The sequence below is a fragment of the Meles meles genome, chromosome 7 (genome assembly GCF_922984935.1).
Source record: "Meles meles chromosome 7, mMelMel3.1 paternal haplotype, whole genome shotgun sequence".
Taxonomy (NCBI): Eukaryota; Metazoa; Chordata; class Mammalia; order Carnivora; family Mustelidae; genus Meles; species Meles meles.
The window spans coordinates 5,693,446-5,712,631 of NC_060072.1; the positions used below are offsets into that span (position 1 = coordinate 5,693,446).

General features: G+C 63.9%; 1 protein-coding gene across 1 annotated transcript; it reads left to right on the forward strand.

Annotated features, from left to right (window-relative positions):
- Positions 1-1,054: 1,054 nt before the first annotated feature.
- TTLL12 (tubulin tyrosine ligase like 12) lies at positions 1,055-18,075 on the forward strand. Its single transcript, XM_046013127.1, has 14 exons — positions 1,055-1,549; positions 5,231-5,403; positions 7,251-7,449; positions 8,093-8,252; positions 8,339-8,472; positions 10,688-10,764; positions 12,087-12,203; positions 12,295-12,489; positions 12,796-12,907; positions 13,602-13,753; positions 14,147-14,228; positions 16,126-16,194; positions 16,692-16,830; positions 17,086-18,075. Exons 1-14 carry the CDS (start codon positions 1,370-1,372, stop codon positions 17,235-17,237), a joined length of 1,941 nt encoding a protein of 646 aa, XP_045869083.1. The 5' UTR covers positions 1,055-1,369; the 3' UTR covers positions 17,238-18,075.
- Positions 18,076-19,186: the final 1,111 nt, after the last annotated feature.

Genomic DNA, 19,186 nt, shown 5'->3' on the forward strand with positions numbered 1-19,186 from the left:
ATGATCCCAGGGTCCTGGGATTGCGTCCAGCATCCGGCTCTCTGCTCAGCGGGGAGCCTGCTTCCTCTCTCTCTCTCTGCCTGGCTCTCTGCCTACCCATGATCTCTGTCCATCGAATAAATAAATAAATAAGACTTTAAAAAAAAAAAAGTTCAATGGGCACAGCACGAAGAGACCAAGGTGTTTACTAAAGTAAAAACCCCACAGACCAGAAGTGTACTTGGAACTGGATGTGGTTAATAATTTCATCCAAACAAGCTGTAAATTACAGCAATTGAATTAGAAACCGTAGCTGTCAAAATTCACATTTTTTCGTAATCAGAGTAACGGAAGTACAAAATGTCCGTGACAAAGCTGGTGGCCGATACACAAAGGTCCTTTAGCACGGCAGGAGCTTTTCCCCTGTGGCCTCACCAACCGTGCTTTGGAAGTGTGAACCTTTGCACACCAACGTTACATGTCCCGCCGGGACTGAACAAGTCCCCGGAACCACCGCATTTTATCTAAACACAACTTAAAACTTTTAATCAAAGTATTCAGAAACGAAAGCACCAAACACACACACACACACACACACACAAAACAAACAAAGCAAGCAGCCTTCGCGCCTCTGAGCAAATGACAACGGTTGCAAAGTTGCAAACACGACAGGGAAACGCGGGACACCTTGGAAGAACCGAACGTCCTAAACCCGGTTTTTGAAACTCTGCAAACTGCACCTGGAATTGCCTCCGCAACGCCGCCACGGGCAAGAACCACCGCGGGCGCAACTGAACAAACGCACGCGCGAGTCCAAACGCGCAGACATTACGGAGGGCCACGACTCAGCAGCTCCTAAAGCTGGTGGATCGTCCAGAAGATCAGAGATCCCCTCCCACCCCCGGGCTCTGCGAGGCGTCAAAGGCGAGTCCGCGCCGTGAACAGCCCAGTCTCTAGGCCTCAGGTCCCTTTTCCGGACGGTGCGTGGACTCTCTTCCGTTTCCGACCGCGTGGACGCAGCACAACCTGGCTCCCGGCATCCCCCGGGGCAGCCGCGGGGCGCGAGGGAGGAAACACCGCCCCCAGCCGGCGCGCGTGCGCACAGGCCAGCAGCGCCAAGCCCCCAACGCGCCGCACGCCCGCGCAGCCCCCGTGCAGGCCCGCGCGTTCACGCATCGCGCACGCGCCCCTCGGCCGGCCGGGCCTCCGGGCTCCGGGTCCGGCTCCCGGAGCCTGGCTCCCGGCGGCCCGCGCGAGCCGGCGCCGGGCGGGGGGTGGGCGGGGGCCGCGGGGAGCTCGGGAGGAGGGCGGGGCGCGCGCGGGCGGGCCGAGTCGGAGGGCCGGGCCGGCGGGCTGCGGCGGAGTGGGACTCGGCGCTGGCGCTGCCGCCATGGACGCCGACGCGGGGTCGGGGAACCCGGAGAACGGGGAGCGCCGCGACCCGGACCGGACTGCAGAGGAGGACGCGCGGGCCCGGGCCGAGTTCGCGGCGCTGCACGGCCCGGCGCTGCGCGCGTCCGGGGTCCCCGAGCGCTACTGGGGCCGCCTCCTGCACAAGCTGGAGCACGAGGTGCGGGCGGGCGAGGCGCCGGCAGGGAGGACCGGGGCGCAGAGCGGGGCCGGGGGAGCCGGGGCGCGGGCGGCGCTGGACCCTTCTCCCGGGAAGGGCGTGGCTGCGGGCGGGCCGCTGGCCGAGAGCCGCCGGGGCGCGGCGCGGGGAGGCCGGGCCAGGGGCGCTGCGGGGCGGCCGGCGGCCCCCGGGACGACTGGTGCGCGCGGGGCTGGGAGGGTGTCCGGGGCGGGAGGGGAGCGAGCGCCTTGCCGGGCGGCAGAAGCCTCAGCCGCGCAGCGCAGGCCGGGGGCGTGACCGTGTTGGGGCGCGGCGTGGACGCGGCGGGAGAAACGCACGGGGGGTGTTTGTGAAGAGCGCCAGTGCCCTGGTGACCGACTTAGACGTCGCCTCCCCGGCGGTTTAAGAGCTTCTAGACTTTGGGGCCTAAGAGTGGCAGCAAGAACCCGGCACTGGCCCGGTTCTGCCAGTGTCTGGGGCTGGCCGGGCTGTGCGCGGCTCCCCTGGTGTGTCGGGACCTACCCGGAGTTCGTCCGCAGCTTTGGCGTCCCCAGGATGCGGTTGAAAAAACTGAGTCACAGGAGGAGGAAGTGAGCCTCCCAAAGCCTGTCAGACTTGGGAACCTGTCCCTCGCTCTCAGCCACTGCCCGCTCCAGGGAGAGTAGATGTCCCGAGAGTGTGTGTGGCTTTAACTATTCAGGTCACAGAATCCTTTCTTGTCTCATCATTTGATTTGATCCCCCGTCACCCTCATTTCTGCGGATGAAAGAAAACAGACTGTGGGAGACGGAAAGCTAAAGAAAAGGTTCCCATGCTCCTAGATTCTCTGCCCTTTTGTGGAGTGGGCTCCCTTCTGCCCACCAGCCTTCTCCAGCTGGGCCTCCAGGGGGGTGCCCCATGGATACTGACCAATGAGCAGGCCTGCTTTGGGGTCATTTGCCCAGCTGCTGAAGCCAGAGCACATACACAGGTCCGTTAGGGAGGCCTTAGCCGAAACAAGGCTCTTCTCCGGTGGGGGGCTGCCTTGGGGGCCTAGACAGACTGGGGCAGGCGATGAAGTGGAGCCCCAGAGCCAGGAAGTGGTAGTCGCCCCAGCCCAGCCGCCCCACAAAGCCCACAGAACCCACCTTCTCGGCTAGGTTTTCTGTGTTAAATCAGGGTTCGCCAGGTAACTCTTGCTCCAAACCCATCGTGGCTAAAGAAAAAAAAAAAAAAGACAGTGTCGGTGGCCTTCAGTATGTCCCTGCCTCTTGTGAATCTCCTTCCCGTATGACTCGCCCTCCACTCCACCAGTGTTTGCTGAGCCCTTGGCTCTGGTCCCAGGCATCTGCTGGGAACCTCTCCCAGTTTGTTAGGATAAGAAGGTCCTCATTCTGGGTGAAAGGCACACAATGTGGGAACCCCCCTGGGCCCAGCCGGCCTCTGGGCAGTAAACCCTCATTCGGGCAACCCTGGTCCATCTGAGCTAGAGTCTCCTTCTGGAATGCCCGATGATGGCATAGGGCCCCAGCTCCCACAGTCTTAGAGGGGACCGAGTGGGGAGACCTGAGACGAGCATCAGTGGGCACCAGCCCATGGAGGGCAGGCACCAGAGGGCAGCGTCCACGCTGCCGTGGCTGCTGTAGCACTGCGAGGGGGCAGCCAGTATTTTTCCATGACCCTCCCTTGCCGTCAGGGGTTATGGGCAGAGCTGTGAGTCATCACTTTACTCGACCCAGAACCTGCATCCATTGTTCTCAGTGAAACCTGCTGCTCTCCCCTGGGCCCAGGTGCGGGGGAGGGCACCTGCCAACAGGAATGGGGCACCTCCACCTCCCCGTGAGGCCAGTGGCCCTGGTGCTTTGCCTCAAATCAGTTGGAAAGGATGGGGAATGGTTTTTGTTTGTTGTTTTTTTTTTTGTTTTTGTTTTAAAGATTTTTATTTATTTATTTGACAGAGATTACAAGTAGGCAGAGAGTCAGGCAGAGAGAGAGAGGGGGGAAGCAGACTCCCTGCTGAGCAGAGAGCCCGATGTGGGGCTTGATCCCAGGACCCTGGGATCATGACCTGAGCTGAAGGCAGAGGCTTTAACCCACTGAGCCACCCAGGCGCCCGATGGGGAGTGTTTTAAGATCAATTCCAACTCTCCCTCCCAGCAGGAACTTCCCAGCTAAAGCCGTTCCCCTTCGATACCTCTTAGGGGCTTTTCCTCCATGGAGGGATTGTGGTCCCCCTTATTTCACAGTGGGGGGGGGAGGCAGGCCCTCTGTCCCCAAGGCCTTAGGGTACCTCACTGTGCCCCCTCCCTCCCATATAATTTGGGGACGAGAACTGGGGATTTGGGTTCTAGATTGAAACCCAGACTGAATTCCAGTCATCTCAGCAGCTCTGTCCTGGAGGGAAGGTAGCACCCCAGCCCCCCGGCCCCCCAGTTTGACTGCTCAGGGATCCTGGCTTGAGGCAGCTCCCCTTGTCTTCGGAGGGCCCTGGCATGCTCCACCGGTTCCACAGCCTTCCCTGCCCTCAGCTTCTGTACCCCGGCCTGGGGTCCTTGCGGGTCCTTGCACCACTGCCCCCAGCCCCGTGTTCAGAACATCCCCGCCTGTGCCGCTCAGCTCCCGTCAGGCTCCAGTACCGGGGACCTGGGCCTCCCACCTCGCTCCGCCATCGGCGCCGGCTCCCTGGGCAAGATGGCGAGCGGTTCACAGGCTGGAACCCGGCACAGAGAAGCGGTGTGTGCCTGACTAGGGAGCTGGTTTGCATCTGCGTGACGCTTGCTTCTGTCAGGGTCCTGAGAAGTGGGTTTCGGGGAACTGGCTTTTGTCGAGTCCCTGCTTGTGCCAGGGACTGTCGGTGCACTGTTTGTCGATTGAACACTCAGCTCGCCTGGAAGGCCGAGGGTGCTTCTTCCCCAGGGAGAGGCTGCTCTCAGCAGCAGAATGGTGGTGGCGTGCTCACGGGGCATGGGCCGAGCTTAGTTTCCTCCAAGCCTTTGATGTCTTTATCATTTCATCCTTCCCACAACCCTGGAGAGTCAGTTCTGCTGTTCCCATTGTATGGATGGGGAGACTGAGGCCCGGCGTGGTTCAGTGACTTGTTCAAGGCCCCACGGCCTGGCTCCAGCATCTGTCCTAAGGCCCCTTGTCAGGTGGCGGCAGACACACAGTGCGGGAGTGTGGCTGAGGGGGGCAGGCCGGCTAGGCTTCAGCCGCGTGTGGTTGGCAAGGAAACTCAAGGACCAAGGCCCTTATCTTTCTGACCCAGCACCCCAGGAGACCAGCCCAGAGCACACGCTGTGCAGGCCCAAACTGCTGCTCAGCAGGGCTGGCGCGGTGGCTGTGGGAGGTTCTCAGCCACCTGTTTTCCTTCTGGGGCGCCTCTGCCATCCTGCTGGAGGACTGGAGTGAGATCCCCGGCCCCGCCAAGATCCCAGCTCTTAGACTCACCTCTGGCCTGGCCACGCGTGCCTGTAGCCCGCTTCTGAGCACACCCGGGACAGTAGCTGGTGACCCTGGTTAGGTCGCGGTTCTGGCTGATCTCCTGGAGCCTCAGTTTCCCCACCCGGAAGATGGGTGGTTGGGTGATAAACAGGTCCTGCGTCCCGGAGGGGTTGGATCGGTCCTCGAGGCCAGGGTGTGGCGCTCTGTGAGGCTGGGGTTCTGGCCTGGGGAGTCTGCCAACACCCCTGCTCTTGGCCCCAGGTTTTCGACGCCGGGGAGATGTTCGGGATAATGCAAGTGCAGGAAATGGAGGAGGAGAGTGAGGGCGAGGAGGCCCGGGAAGCACGGAAGAAGCGGCCCAACCCTGGCGGCGAGCTCTGCTACAAAGTCATCGTGACCAGCGAGAACGGGCTCCAGGCGGCCGACCCCAACAGGTAGGAGCTGCAGGCCCGTGGCCCGTGGTCCGTGCCGTGCTCCTCAGCGCGGGCCCCTCTGGAGAGAAGCAGCCATGGCAGGCCCTCGTGTTTGCCGCGTCCCAGGCTCTCGGGGCCACCCGAGGTTCCAGCCGGGCCCCGTGGTCGGGTTGGCCCCGACAGCTGCTGACGTTCCCGTGTGAGTCATGTTTCAGACAGAGCTGAGAGCAGCCTCCCCAGCATCAGTAGGGTCCCACAGCACAGGGGTGACGTGTGCCGATTTTACCAGTGAGACGGGAGGGACCTGCGGAAAGTCACAGCTGGCCGAGAGCCGGTGTGGAACGCCAGGCAGCCTGACTCGCGAGCCGGGATGGTTCGGAGGACCTTCCTCCAGGCCTGCTGAATCCCAGTCTCAGGGAGCCCAGGAATTGTAACAGGTTCGCCCAGGGCTTTATGCCCAGGCTGTGTGAGCAGTGTGGTCTCCTTGATTCCTCGGGAGGACACCAGGGCCCAGAGCAGGCCTGGCGTGGCCCTGGGCCACGGGCTATATGGGGCACAGCTAAGACTGGACCCTGGGATTCCGCCTCCAGCCACGGTAGGCCTGTGGGCTTGTCTGCCAGACTTCGTTGGACCCTTGGAGAGGACACTTGCCGGCCTCTCAGGGTCCCCAGGCCCCTGTGTCCATAGCTCCTCAGGGACAAGTCTGGCCGGCCTCCTCTTCTGCAGAGCAGCCTGTGAGGGGCGGGAGCGGTCACTCAGGAACGACAGCACCCGGTCCCCTCCACCTGCGGGCTGTCTGACTCAGTAGTTTGCAGGCTCACCGGTCACATTCAGCTCAGTGCACCTGCTCTGGGGCCTGGGCCCCGCAGCCACAGGAGCTCACTGCCCCTCCACACCCTTGAGCGCACACCTCCGCCAGGGGGGCTCCGGAGGGTATGCAAGCGGAGTCCTGCCTTTGGCCTCGGCTCCTCCCACTCCCCAGCCCTCCCCGCTCCCGGGCCTTTCTCCCTGCAGAGCTCTGAGTCTCCCCTGATTGCCAGACTCCAGCTTCGTCCTCTCCCCACACCTGCTGTGCATGGCACGGTCCTCCCGAGCATTGTCCCACCTTGAAGCGTGGCTTCCCATGGTCAGAACCACTGAGCACAGGCACTTGCTTTGCGCGTGCAGACGTCCGGTCCTAGAAGCCCAGTGGAACAAGTGCTGCCCGATTTTGCCCCCAGCCCAAGAGCTGGAACCTTCGCTGTCACCCGGGGGAAGGGAGGGGAGGGTCGCTTTGCCCAGCAGGCAGACCACACCCCTGGGTTCCGGAGCCTCCTGTTCCAGCAGGGCTCTGGAGGGTGTCCCCGAAGCCCTGCCTTGAGCGGGCGGGAGGGCAGGTGTGGCCCTGGGCCTGCCTGGCCCTCTGCGGTGGCCCCACCCCTGGGCTCTTCCAGGGGACTGGGCATGTGGGCCACAGAGGTCCAAATGCAGGGGGGCTTGCTGTGCGTCCAGAGCCTGAGCCCCTTCGCATGCTCCCCACCACTGGCTTCCCGTTGTGGGCGGCATTTGCTTCTCCTGAGCGCTGGCACCTGACGGTTGGGGTGGGGGGCGCGGCCGGTCCGGCTGGTGCAAATGCGGCTGAAGGCACTCGCCGCGCCAGCGATCGGTGATAACGGTCGGGAGAACACAGGGACTTGGTACAGCAGCAGGTTGTGTTTTGTCTCCTCTGAGTCTCACGCCGGCCCCCAGACGGGAGGTACGGACCCCGTTGGTTTTTGTGGAAGCTCGCCAGGCCACAGCTGCAGGCTTTCCCCTCTCCTCCCCCTCGTCTCCCAGGGCAGACCCCCCCCCCCGCCGGCCCTCACCCCTGCCCTCGGCTGTGCCCGCAGCATCTTCCTCATCGACCACGCCTGGACGTGCCGCGTGGAGCACGCGCGCCAGCAGCTGCGGCAGGTGCCCGGGCTGCTGCTCCGCATGGCCAACCTGATGGGCATCGCGTTCCACGGCGAGCTGCCCGGCGTTGAGACCGAGGACCTGGTGCTGGAGGAGATGTGGCGGTTCAACCAGACCTATCAGCTGGCACATGGGGTGAGCAGGGGCAGCCCGGGGAGCCAGGACCCCGCCCCAGAGGCCTCTGCCCCAGAAGTGAGCAGACTCTCCTTCCGGGGCCCCCCTTCTTCCCCAGGGCTCCCTCATGGCCCTGTTACTCAGCCTTGGGCCACCCGGTTCTCAGGGCCCTTGAGCTCACAGGAACGACCTCTCAGACCTCTAGACGTGGGCCCCGTGACTTGGTTCCTGTGGCCCAGTGCCGTTGGGTTCTGTCATCCCCTGAAAGCCCTCCGGGTTTGCTCACATCCGAAGAGTCCTGTCCCTTGAGCACACGTCCTCGGTGTCCGTCGCCGCCTCTCCTGCCAGGCTCCCCGCACCCAGCCTCGTGCTCTAGCCCCTCACCCTTTTAACGTTGGAGAAGACGAAAGTAGTTTCTCGTGGTCTCAGACGTCACCTCCTCCAGGAAGTGCCCCTGGTCCTCTCCCTGCCACACACACCCATGTAGCCGGTAGGCTGCGTGTCTTCGTCCAGGCCCTTGGTTAGGTTAAGGTTAAGGGGCTTGGGTGCGTGGTAGGTGCTCCGGGGTCCGGGAGTTGGGGGCACGGACCGGTGGGAGGCTGCCTCACAGAAGGGGCAGTGGCTGGACCAGTGGACACGGTTTCTGCGTGTGCTCTGCCTGCAGACGGCCGAGGAGAAGGTGCCGGTGTGGTACATCATGGACGAGTTCGGCTCGCGCGTCCAGCACTCCGACACGCCCAGCTTTGCCACCGCGCCCTTCTTCTACATGCCCCAGCAGGTGGCCTACACGCTGCTGTGGCCCCTGCGGGACCTGGACACAGGCGGTAAGTGCCACACCCGCCCACCCCAAAGGACGGGCCCAGGCCCTGCTTTCCTGCTGCCCCCTGATGAGCCGTGTGTCTCGATGCAGAGGAGGTGACCCGGGACTTTGCCTACGGGGAGGCCGACCCTCTGATCCGGAAGTGCATGCTGCTGCCCTGGGTCCCCGCCGACCTGCTGGACTTGAGCTCCTCCACGCCCGAGCCGCCCGACGAGCACTACCAGGTGTGACCGTCCGCCTCTGACCTCGGGGCCTGGTGGCTTCTGGAACGTTCTTCGGCCACCAAATGCTACTGAGCGCCAGCTGGCTGCCGTGTGAGGGAGTGAAGCGTTTGTGAACATGCGAGAGACCAGGGGCTCCGCGAGCTCAGGCAGTGAGCAGGAGCTGCCTGCGGCCGCCCAGCCCAGGTGCCGGGGCCCGAGGCCGGGGACTGTGCTGTCCAAGGGTCGGAGCTGGGTGCTGGTGGTCAGTGCTGCTCCCTTCGTTTTCGGGGACTCCTTGCCAGGACTAGTAGAGGGGGGCACGGTGTGGGCCACGAGGCGTGGTTACAAATCCCAACTGCGTACCGTTTCTTCCGCCCCGGGGATGTGAAGACTGTTCGAGCATCACAGGCGACTTCTCTGGCACGCAGTAGCCCCCAGTGAGTCCCACCGTCATCGGTGCTACTGTTACCCGCACCGGCGGCGCTTTTCATCTGTGGCAGCCTCTTGGGCAAATCAGGGCGCCAGGGTTCGGGAGGCCCCGGGCCAGGGAAGAAGTGGAGCCTCTAGGAACACGGCCACTAAGAGACCAGGCAGGGCTGGACAGGGAACACCCTCCCCTGCCCTCTGGTCTCCTGCCACCGCTTCCTGCTGGCTGCTCGCAGTTCGGAACCGGGCCACGAGCGAGCCTGCAGTGGGCACCCGTGGGCGTGTGTGACTCTAGTCCTTGCGGCATAAGGGCATGAGGTCCCGTTTCTGTCAGTCTTTACTGAGGATGAGGAAACAGGCATAGAAAGGTTAAGTAACCTGCCAAAGGTCGCACAGCTCATAGGAGAGCTGGGGTGCAACTCCAGGGGGCCTGTGACAGCCCATGGGCAGAGGCTGCAGGCCTTACCCCACGGTTGCAATCCGCCTGCCCACGCGGGCACATCACACATTCGCTGAGGGCCTCGGCGGTTGATAGATCAGAGGGGCAGCCCGGTTAGCTCGAGCGAGAGTGGGAAGCACTGTGGTGTCAGCCGGTCTGCGGATGCTGTGGTTGGGGGGAGGCTGGGCCGTCGTGGTGGGACCTCCTGGTACCTTTCCCGGGAATTCCATGTAAGCCGGCGGTGGTTGGACTGTCCGTGCAGGAAGCTGCGTGGTCACTTGTCTTGAGTCCGTGGCGTGTTTCAGAGCCCCATAGAGCAGTGGTACCCATAAGTGCTTAGTAAATGGGTGCGTGCCAAGGAGGAAGCCTTCCAAGTGGTTTAGGGCCAGAGGCTTCCTGATCTTGGGTGGCTCCAGCAGGCGGGGCAGGGCCAACCCTGGGTGTCCCACCGGAGGCCAAACTCGAGTTGCCGGGAGCATCCTGGTCGCTTGTCCCCATCTGACCATCCAGCTTGGGTCTGTGCTCTGGGCCCCATGGGTCGCTGGTGTGAGTTCGGGATCACGGGATACACAGCACATGTTTATCATCCCACGCGCTTTCTGTGGACAGGAGGGGGGGTGCTTTGGACTCGGAGCCCCTCTCGAAGCATGGCCAGGCTGTCGGGTGGCTGCATCAGTGAGGTTTTGCTGGGGCCGAGGATCGGCTTCTGACTGGCGGGGGGCGGGGGCACTGGCGGTGTGGCGGGAGGCCACAGCTCTAACCCCCAGGGATCTTTTGGCGGGACTGCTGAGTATCCCAGGACGTGATGGCTGGCTCTGGCTCGTCTTAGAGCCCTGGAGCTAAGAGAGAGCCGCGGGGACTGCATAGCGCCTCTGTCCCCGTCTCCGCCCCTTCGGCCCCACCCACACCCAAGGGGAGATGAATTCCTTCCGCCTCTCCTCTCGGAGGGAGTGTAGAGGGAGTGTCGCAGAGTCTGGTGTGTTCTAAGCCATCCCATGGCTTCTGTTGGACCGGCACTCCGCACTCCAGGGCTCCACTAGCACCAGACACGCGCACACCCGCCACCAGGCAGGCTTAACGCCTTCCCAGCCACCCGCAGTTTGGAGCGAGCGGAGCGCTGAGATTTTGACAATTTTGAACAGTGTTTATACCTTTTTCTTTTGACACAAATGGGTCGCTCGGCACTTGAGGGGCCTCGAGCCCCAGAGTCCCGGGGCGAGGGTGGTCCGAGGGCTCTGGCTGCTGCTGGGCCTGTCGCAAGGCTGTTCGTGTGATCCAGGGGTTCCGCCTGATGCGCCAGCATGGGGGGTGGCGCGTGTCCCTCGCTCCTGTCGCGGAGGTCTGCTTGAACCGTCCCTGCTTCCCTTCTAGGCCATTTTGGAGGAGAACAAGGAGAAGCTGCCGCTCGCCATCAGCCCGGCGGCCTATCCCCGCGACCACGTCTTCAAGTGCGTAGCCCCCCTCAGCTCCCGATGAGCCTCCCCTCCCCCGAGTCGTCCGTGCCCCCCCCCCCCCCCCCCGCCTCCGAGAGCAGCGTCTGGCACGGGGAGGCGCTCAGAAAGCCTGCCGTATCCCGGCGGCACGGCAGTGACAGGAGCCCAGGGCAGAGTCCTAGGATCACAGAGAGAATGCTGGGAGAGTGACGGGGTGGTGGGGTGGTTCTCTGGTCCTGGGGTGAAGACAGCCAGGCCTGCCCCAGGAGTCAGGGAGCCTGAGCCGACCGTGAAGGCGTGGGGCGCCTAGCGGAGGCGGCCCGGGCTGCCGGGAGGGGCGGTTTGCAGGCGCCAGCAGGTACGGGCTGGCAGGTGAGGCAAGGCCAGGCAGGCTGGACGCCAGGTGGAAGCAGACGCCCCGTAGTACTGGGGAGAGGTGGGTGTGCCGTGCTCGCCCACTGGATGTGGCCCAGGCTCAGAGGCGGGTCCCAGCCTGGCTTCTGCCTCCATGGGAGTCCCTCCCTCTGGCTACTATCCAAGCCTGGTCCAGCCAGAAATGGGCAGCCCAGCCCGCTGCCCCTTCCCTGAGGCCAGCCCAGGGGCCCTTCCTGGTGCCCAGGCCCAGTGCCCATCCATCCTTAGGGTCACAGGCCCCACTGAGGCCCACTTAGTCTTGGCCTCCTCCTCCCAGTCCTGCCCCAGGCTCCAGCCACAGACCGACAGCTTCATGCCGGCCTTGGCCCTGGCAGTCACCTCATCTCTTCCCCTGGACTGCTGTCCCAGGCTGGGCCCCCCTCTTGCCTTCTTCTGCCTCTGTGCCGCCCCCCCCCCCAGCAGATGAGCTCCCAGGCTCTGTCCGCACCTCTCCCCGGGGCCAGTGGGGGCCAGGCCGGGCCGGCAGCTGTGAGCACTGGTGTGGAACAGGGCCTTGCCCGGGGCACCCGTCTTGGCTGCACAGACCCCTGGACTCCAGCTGCCTTCTCGGCAGTCGGTGCTCAGTGTGTGAGTGGGAGGCTGGTTCTGTCCGTCCTTCGGGTTCCATGTGGGAGGCAGGCTCGCATCTGTTAGACCCTCGGGTTATCCCGTGTTACCCTAGTGACAAGTGTGAGTTGGGCTGTGATCCCATCTTAGAGACCGGGGAGATGCTGGGGTCAGAAGGATCCTGGTGGCGCCACCTGGCAGGCGAGCAGAGAGGGTGGGGCCAGCCCTGCCTGTCTGGCCTCAGGGCCCGAGCCCGGCCGCCCACTGGCTTCTCCTCCACGCCAGCCCAGGCTGGGCAGCGCCTGAGTCCCCGGGGCGCCGGGGGCACGGCCGGCTCAGCCCGACTCCGCCTGCAGGGTCTACACGGACATCCAGCAGGTGCTCAGGCACCTGACGCACCCGCGCTTCACCTTCACCCAGAGCGAGGCCGACGCGGACATCCTCTACAACTTCTCCCACTTCAAGGACTACAGGTGAGCACCACCCCCCGCCAGGCCCGGGATTGGGGGACGCCCCCAGAGCCCCTGGCCACCCCCGAGCCGCGCGTGTGCCTCGGCCCCACAGGAGGCTCAGCCAGGAGAGGCCCAACGTGCTGCTGAACCAGTTTCCCTGCGAGAGCCTACTGACGGTGAAGGACTGCCTGGCCTCCATCGCGCGCCGGGCCGGGGGCCCCGAGGGCCCGGCGTGGCTGCCCCGCACCTTCAACCTGCGCACTGAGCTGCCGCAGTTCGTGAGCTGCTTCCAGCAGCGGGAGAGGCGGTGAGGCCCCCGTCACTCCTGCGGCCCCCACCCCCCAGCCTCACCCCACCCGACTCGCGCCCGCTGCGTGCTGGCCGCGCCACCGAGAGCTGTGGGCACGGGGCACGGCCGGAGCCATGGCCACGGACATCTCCGTGTCTTGGCTCAAGCAAGCTCTTCCTCGCTCCGTGAGGTCAGCCCCTGACAGCCGCGCTGTGACAGCGCCCGCTGCTCCCTGGGAGGGGTTGGGTGTCCCTCTCCGAAGGCGACCGTGGTCCCCAGAAGGTGGGTGCGGGGCACAGCCTAGCCGAGCCCATGTGCTCTCAGGGGCCAGGACAACCACTGGATCTGCAAGCCCTGGAACCTGGCCCGCAGCCTGGACACGCACGTCACCAGGAGCCTGTGCAGTATCATCCGGCACCGGGAGAGCAGCCCTAAGGTGAGGCCGTGCGGCGGCGGGGACTCAGGCGGGGCCGGGGCCACTCGGCTGCCGGGGTCTCTGAAGCCCAGACCCTGCTCCTTCCAGTGCCCTGGCCAGTGGGGGTGGGGAGGGAGAAGCCCTTGTCCAGAGCTGTCCCAAGCGTGTCTGACCTCAGAGTCCCCCCTCGCTGCCCCACGCGAGACCGCCCAGCAGGAGGGAGGCAGCCAGGCCAGGGAGCCCCCAGAGGAGGGTGCTGTAGTGACGCGGAGCCCGTCAGGGACAGTATCGGGTTGGGGGGATGGGGGGACGGTTATTGGTGGAGGAAAGCGTGCCAGTGGGATGACGGCTGAGCGGGATTCCGGGCAGCGGACGAGGAGTCGGGATTATAGCTGAGAACTCGTATGTGGTTCTCAAAACCTGAAAACCAGTGGGACCTTTTCCTTCAGCTAAAGTGAAGGTGAAGATTCGGAACTTGCCGCAGCCTAGACGGGGTTTGAAGAGACAGAGAGGAAGGAGCCAGGTGCAGGGCACAGGGCTCCTGGGGCCGGAGCAGGAGCGTGCCTGTTTCTCCAGGATGTGGGGACCGTGTTCGGATGTCCCACAGGCGTGAACCTGTCGCCAGTGAGGACAGATGCCGATGGAGCGAGGTTAAGGCACCTCCGGGCCCAGGCGAGGGGAGAGCCAGCCGCAACCCTGCGTCTGTGTCCTCTAGGTCGTGTCCAAGTACATCGAAAGCCCAGTGTTGTTCCTTCGAGAAGACGTGGGGCCGGTCAAGTTTGACGTCCGCTACGTCGTGCTCCTGCGCTCGGTGAAGCCCCTGAAGCTGTTTGTATATGACGTGTTCTGGCTGCGCTTCTCCAACCGGTAACTGGGAGGCTGGCTGGGGGGTGGGCGACGGGGCCCCCTTTATCGAGGGGTCGGAAAGCCGGTCCTGGAGCTCCTTTTCCGCCACACACCTGGCGGGCGGCCCAGCCGAGCCCAGACCTGTCCGCCAGCAGGAGTTCCCGCCCTGCCTGCGTCAGCCACGGGTGGGGACATGGACGGCGCTTGTCACTGTCAAACGGGCACGAAGCGGCTGCAGGTCGCGAGGACGTTCATGGGCCATCCGGGTGTCTTCACAGACAAGCTCTGAGGGGCTGCGGGGCACCCCTCACTCCGATGGGGGAACAGGCATCCAGCGGGGTCTCTCGGAGCACCGTCCCTGCTGGGACGCGGCCGTGCTCAGGACCCTCCTGTGTCCGTGCACTCCTCCTGCAGGCCCTTCGCGCTCGACGACCTGGACGACTACGAGAAGCATTTCACCGTCATGAACTATGACCCGGAAGTGGTGCTGAAGCAGGTGGGTTCACGTGGACGCAGGCACGACCCAGACCCACACCTCTTGGCCTGTCTTCTGGGCAGACTGTGCAGGTCAGCTGCCTTCTGGTACCCGTGTTAATCTCGAAGCAGTAGCCTCCCCGTGTCCTGTGGCAGGTCCGAGCCGGGCAGGTCTCAGCTAGAGGCACAGACTGCCTTCCGTCCGGCACCCCCCGAGCACGGGGACCGGTGGGGGTGGGGCAGCACAGCGGTGCCCGTCACATGGCCCCCAGGGCAGGCTGCCGCTGCTGGACCATCAGCCTGCCTGGATCCTGGATCCATGCTGTCCCCCACGCTGTCTGGGCACTTTGGGCGAAGAGACATCAGGGCAGAGCTCCTTCTGAGGTGAGGGCCTCAGACCCCGGCTGGCCAGCTAAGTACACCTGGGACAGGTAGGCTGAGCCCAGGCGGAGGCAGAGCCAGCTCTGGGTGGAGGAGAGGAGAAAGGCTGCCTCACACATCGTCCCAGAAGTCCTCCTGACCTGCTGGCTGGTTGGTGGCTGTTTCAGGCCAACGGGAGGTAGGGCTCACACCCCCCCAACCCCCTCATCCACGCTGCTCACCCCAAGGCCTGCAGGTGGGCTCCATGGCCGCTCTCCGAATGTGATAATTACCCGTTCCAGGCGTGTTTCGATTCTTTTCAGCATGAGTATGTCGCAGAACTATTCAGATGGTGATTCTGCGCATGTAAGGTTTTGCGTGAGTGCTGACCTGCTGAGCAAACCTTCCTACGGTTTTCTGAGCATCACGTGTGTACATTCGTCATTGTTCTTTTTATAAAGTTGTTTTTTGTTTTGTTTTTAGTTTGCTAGAGACACAGCGGGAGAGGGAACGCAAGCAGGGGGAGTGGGAGAGGGAGAAGCAGGCTCCCTGCTGAGCAGAGAGCCCAATGTGGGGCTCGATCCCAGGACCCCAGGATCATGACCTGAGCTGAAGGCAGAGGCTTAAGGACTGAGCCCCCCCAGGCGCCCCAGGATTTGTCATTACTGCTAAATGGGGCTGGGGGTGTTCTTGTCCTGGGATGTTCTTATCATTCATCCGTTAGTAGACGTTCAGGTCACTTCGGGTTTTCGCTATTAGTATGCATGCTGCAGTGAACACTCCTGGGGACGCCTCGCTGTGCCCGTGTCTCAGCAGCCCTCGAGGGTGGACGGCGGCCTCAGAGTGCCCGTGCCCTGGGCGCCGCTGCTGCGTGTCCTGGGCTGTGTTGCAGGCGGGTTCCTGGGACGCTGCACCACCTGCAGGGCCCTGGGATGTGGTTGGAAGTTGTCTCTGAGAGAACGGAGTGCCCCCCTCCAGCACCCCAAGGGTCATGTTTTTCTGGAAGCTTCTGGGTAAGGGGATGTGTCGCCAACGGGATGTGAGCATCAGGCTTCCGTAGGGAGCCCGTCCTGGCTCATCCTTTGAGGAAGGCACCCGAGCTCACTGCCGGCTGGCTCCCGTGTGTTTTGGATGAAGGCTTGGCTTGAGAGACCTTGCCGTGCTCGGGTGCTTGTTGCCGGTGCTGAGCGGTGAGCTCGGGCCTGGGTCCAGCCTCTGCCTCCGGCGCAGTTCTGAGACCACGTGGTGCCGTGTCCGTCCAGCCTCCCAGTAGCCCCGCCGATAGCGTGTCAGACAAGGGGCACTGTCCCATTTCACAGATGATGACGCTGAGCCGGACAAGTAAATCTGCCTGGCCTGAGTCACAGAGTAAGATTCAGAGTCAGACTCCGGCTCCTGCCTCCCATCTGTGCCCAGGTGCGGGGGTGCTGGTAGGCTGCGGGCGCTGACCTGTGGCCCCAGCGAGTGCCAGAGCCCCACGTGAAGGCAAGGCAGGCTCCCCCGCTCCCTGCCCCAAGGCAGCCCCAGGCAGAGCGCAAAGGGCCGCATGTCTGTCGCAGGTGCACTACGATGAGTTCATCCCTGAGTTCGAGAAGCAGTACCCGGAATTTCCCTGGAAGAGCGTCCAGGTGAGTCCTGGGCAGAGCTTCAGAGGCCAGGCCTCTCCTTGCGGGTGGGAGTGGGCTGGGTGGGAGTCTTGGCCTCCTCGGCATGGTCTTGCTTCTCCCACGCCGGGCCTCGTGGGGTGTTCTGGAGGGGACTCGGAGCACGGTTGGGACAGCCCGCTGGCAGTAGGCCCTACCTGGTCCCAGAAATGGCAGACCTGAGGGGACAGGCACAGCCAGAGACCCAGGCTGGTCCCCGCGGGCGTGCACCTCGGTTCAGAGGGGACTGGGGACTCGGGGGCAGTAGCCAGGCAGCTTAGCAGTCGTCAGACGCCAGGAGCTGGTGTCAGAGAAGGCGGTGGCAGCCAGGGGTGCAGACACGAGGCTGGAGGAGGAGGCATCGTGGGCTTTGGGGCCGCAGCTCAGGTAGAGGCAGGGAGGCGCACGAGGAGCTGCTGGGGGATGGGGGTGGTCCCGGCCTCAGACCATGCAGCCCCCGGCCCGGCCTCCCCCTCCTCCAGGCTGAGATCTTCCAGGCCTTCACGGAGCTGTTCCAAGTGGCGTGTGCCAAGCCGCCGCCCCTGGGCCTCTGCGACTATCCCTCATCCCGGGCCGTGTACGCCATCGACCTCATGCTCAAGTGGGACAACTGTCCAGATGGTGAGGGGGCGCCCCCGCCCCGTAATCCAAACCACGCCCCCCTCCGCTTAACCCAAAGCCGATCACCCAGCCCTCCCCCGCCCCCGGGCACAGACACAGATCTGAGATGGTGTCTGCCTGGGGTCCACCGGAGATCTGGGGCGGGGGGCACACCGTTAGGGGGCGGCCTTCAGGTCAGGACAGAGCGCGAGGGGGAAGGGCAGCGGGCCGCGGCGGAGCCAGGAGGGAGCTCGTGCCATGCTCTTGTGCCGTCAGGGACGCGAGTGATGCAGCCGCAGATCCTGGAGGTGAACTTCAACCCGGACTGTGAGCGGGCCTGCAGGTACCACCCGGGCTTCTTCAACGACGTCTTCAGCACCCTGTACCTGGACGAGCCCAGCCGCTGCCACGTCACCCGCCTGGTCTAGGCCCTCGTGGCTCCGCGCTGCCTGCGGGCCCCTTCCGGCCTCAGCGGGCGGAGCTGCTTCTGCGAACCCCTCCCCTCCTCCCTCGGGCACAGCCTTGTCTTGGAGCTGTCATCCCAGTGCCACCTGGTGGGGGAGGGCTCAGGGTCCTCCTCCCTCCGAGGTCAGGAGCAGGCCAGGCACGGTGTCCCCAGGGCTGAGTCCCAGGCCCCTGTCCGTGCTCCCCTCACCGCCATCCGTGCTCAGCCGAGGGCTTTTCCGGAGAGTCTGGTTCCTGGGCTGCTGTTTCCCAGGGGTTTAGCGGCTGCGGGTTCTGGGGAGCACGAGGTTTCCCCAGCAACACTGCGGAGCCCACATATGAACAGGGAGCTGGGCGGGCTGCTTCTCCAGGGGGCCGGCTCGCCTATCGTGACTCCGCCGGGGCGGGGTGTCAGGGTCCCCACCCCTGCTCCCCAGAAGATCTGGGAACCTGCTTCCCGGACCGCGCCGCCTTGTTTCCCACTCTTGACCAAACCTTTCCCAGCAAGCTTCCCGTGAAGTTCCCGGCCGGGAGGGCCACGGCCTTGGGCTGCTGTTGCCTTTCCCCGTGGCAAGAGCAGGCTGTCCCCTGACCCCGGCGGACATGGCAGAGCTGTCCCCCTCGCCTGCCGTGGGCTGGGGTCTCGGGGACGAGTGTGGGTGGTGGAGCCCGGCAGCGGACGGCTGAGGAAGACGATTCCAGGGAGAACTGTATGTTACCGTCAGGTGCCACCTTGCACCTGAGTCTCGCGTCAACATGTTGGATTTTTGTTAGTTTTTCATTTGTGGGAGGAAAATATAAAGATTCTTGTTATTTCCGTAACTTTGTTTCTGAAATTTGGAGTCAGATGCTGGTGTGTTTTGTGTAGCCCCAGTGGCCCCAGGCCCTGCTGACGGTTGGGGGGAGGGGGGTTGACGCCCCCTCCTTGGTGGGTGGGGGTGGGGCGCGGGGCTCCATTCACTGTGACACCAAGAAACAAAACTGGGCTGGGCTGCGCCTCCCATCTGTGTGTCCTCTTGGCTGTGTCTGTCCACCTTCTCTGTCACCCAGAACCTCAGCTGTCGTCTGGGGAGACACCCCTTCCCTCCAGCCAAGCCGCGATGTAGCGAGCAGGACACACGGTCTCTGGGTTTTCCCCTGGAGAGCCGCTGGCGTCCTGCCCTCTCCTTGACGCGACCTGTACTGTAATAAACTAGGCCTTCTTGGCCTCGGCCTCCCTCTCTGTGTGGAGGCCCCGGAACCACAGGCCCGGCGCCGAGTGTCAGCTATCTTCCTATTCGGTTGTCGGAGAAAACCAAAATATCAAGACGTCCCCTTGGAGAAACGAGAGAAGATGGCGTTTGGGCTGCCAGGTGCCCATCTGGGTCCGTTAGGGCTGCGGTAACAATACCACAACCCGGGGCCTCGCCCGACAGGAGTTCCTTCCTCACGGTTCTGGAGTGGGGGCGTCCTGGGATTGGGGCGGCAGACTCGGCGTCTATAAGGGCCCTCTTCCTGGTTCGCAGATGGCCACCCTCGTGGTGTCCTCACGTGGGAAGGGGCAAGGGAGCTTTGTGGGGTCTCTTGTAAGGACACTGACCCCATTCGTGAGGGCACCACCCTCGTGACCTGATCCCTTCCTGGAGTCCCCACCTCCTGTGACTATCACACGGCGGAGGGTAGGATTCATCATAGGGGTGTGGGGGAACACTCAGCCACAGCAGCTTCCTCCCCCAAAGCTGGATTCCCCAGCACTGGTTCCGTTTCAGAGCAGAATACAGCAGGGACAGATGCGGAGCCGGGGGTCCCCTCGGCATCACGGGCAGCACCTGGGAGCCTTGTCCTCGTGCCAGCCCTGATCCTGGCTCAGCGCACACTGCTGGGGCCTCAGGACACGGGATTCTCTTCCTACCTGTTCCTCACCCTGGGACTGGGGGTAATGGGAAACCCTAGC

What these genes read in the sequence shown, in the direction of transcription:
- TTLL12 (XM_046013127.1), top strand. Translation starts at nt 1,370, where the DNA reads ATGGACGCCGACGCGGGGTCGGGGAACCCGGAGAACGGGGAGCGCCGC. An exon ending in CGCCCGACGAGCACTACCAG is followed by an intron (nt 8,473 to 10,687) that starts GTGTGACCGTCC and finishes CTTCCCTTCTAG; the next exon opens with GCCATTTTGGAGGAGAACAA. An exon ending in TTCCAGCAGCGGGAGAGGCG is followed by an intron (nt 12,490 to 12,795) that starts GTGAGGCCCCCG and finishes ATGTGCTCTCAG; the next exon opens with GGGCCAGGACAACCACTGGA.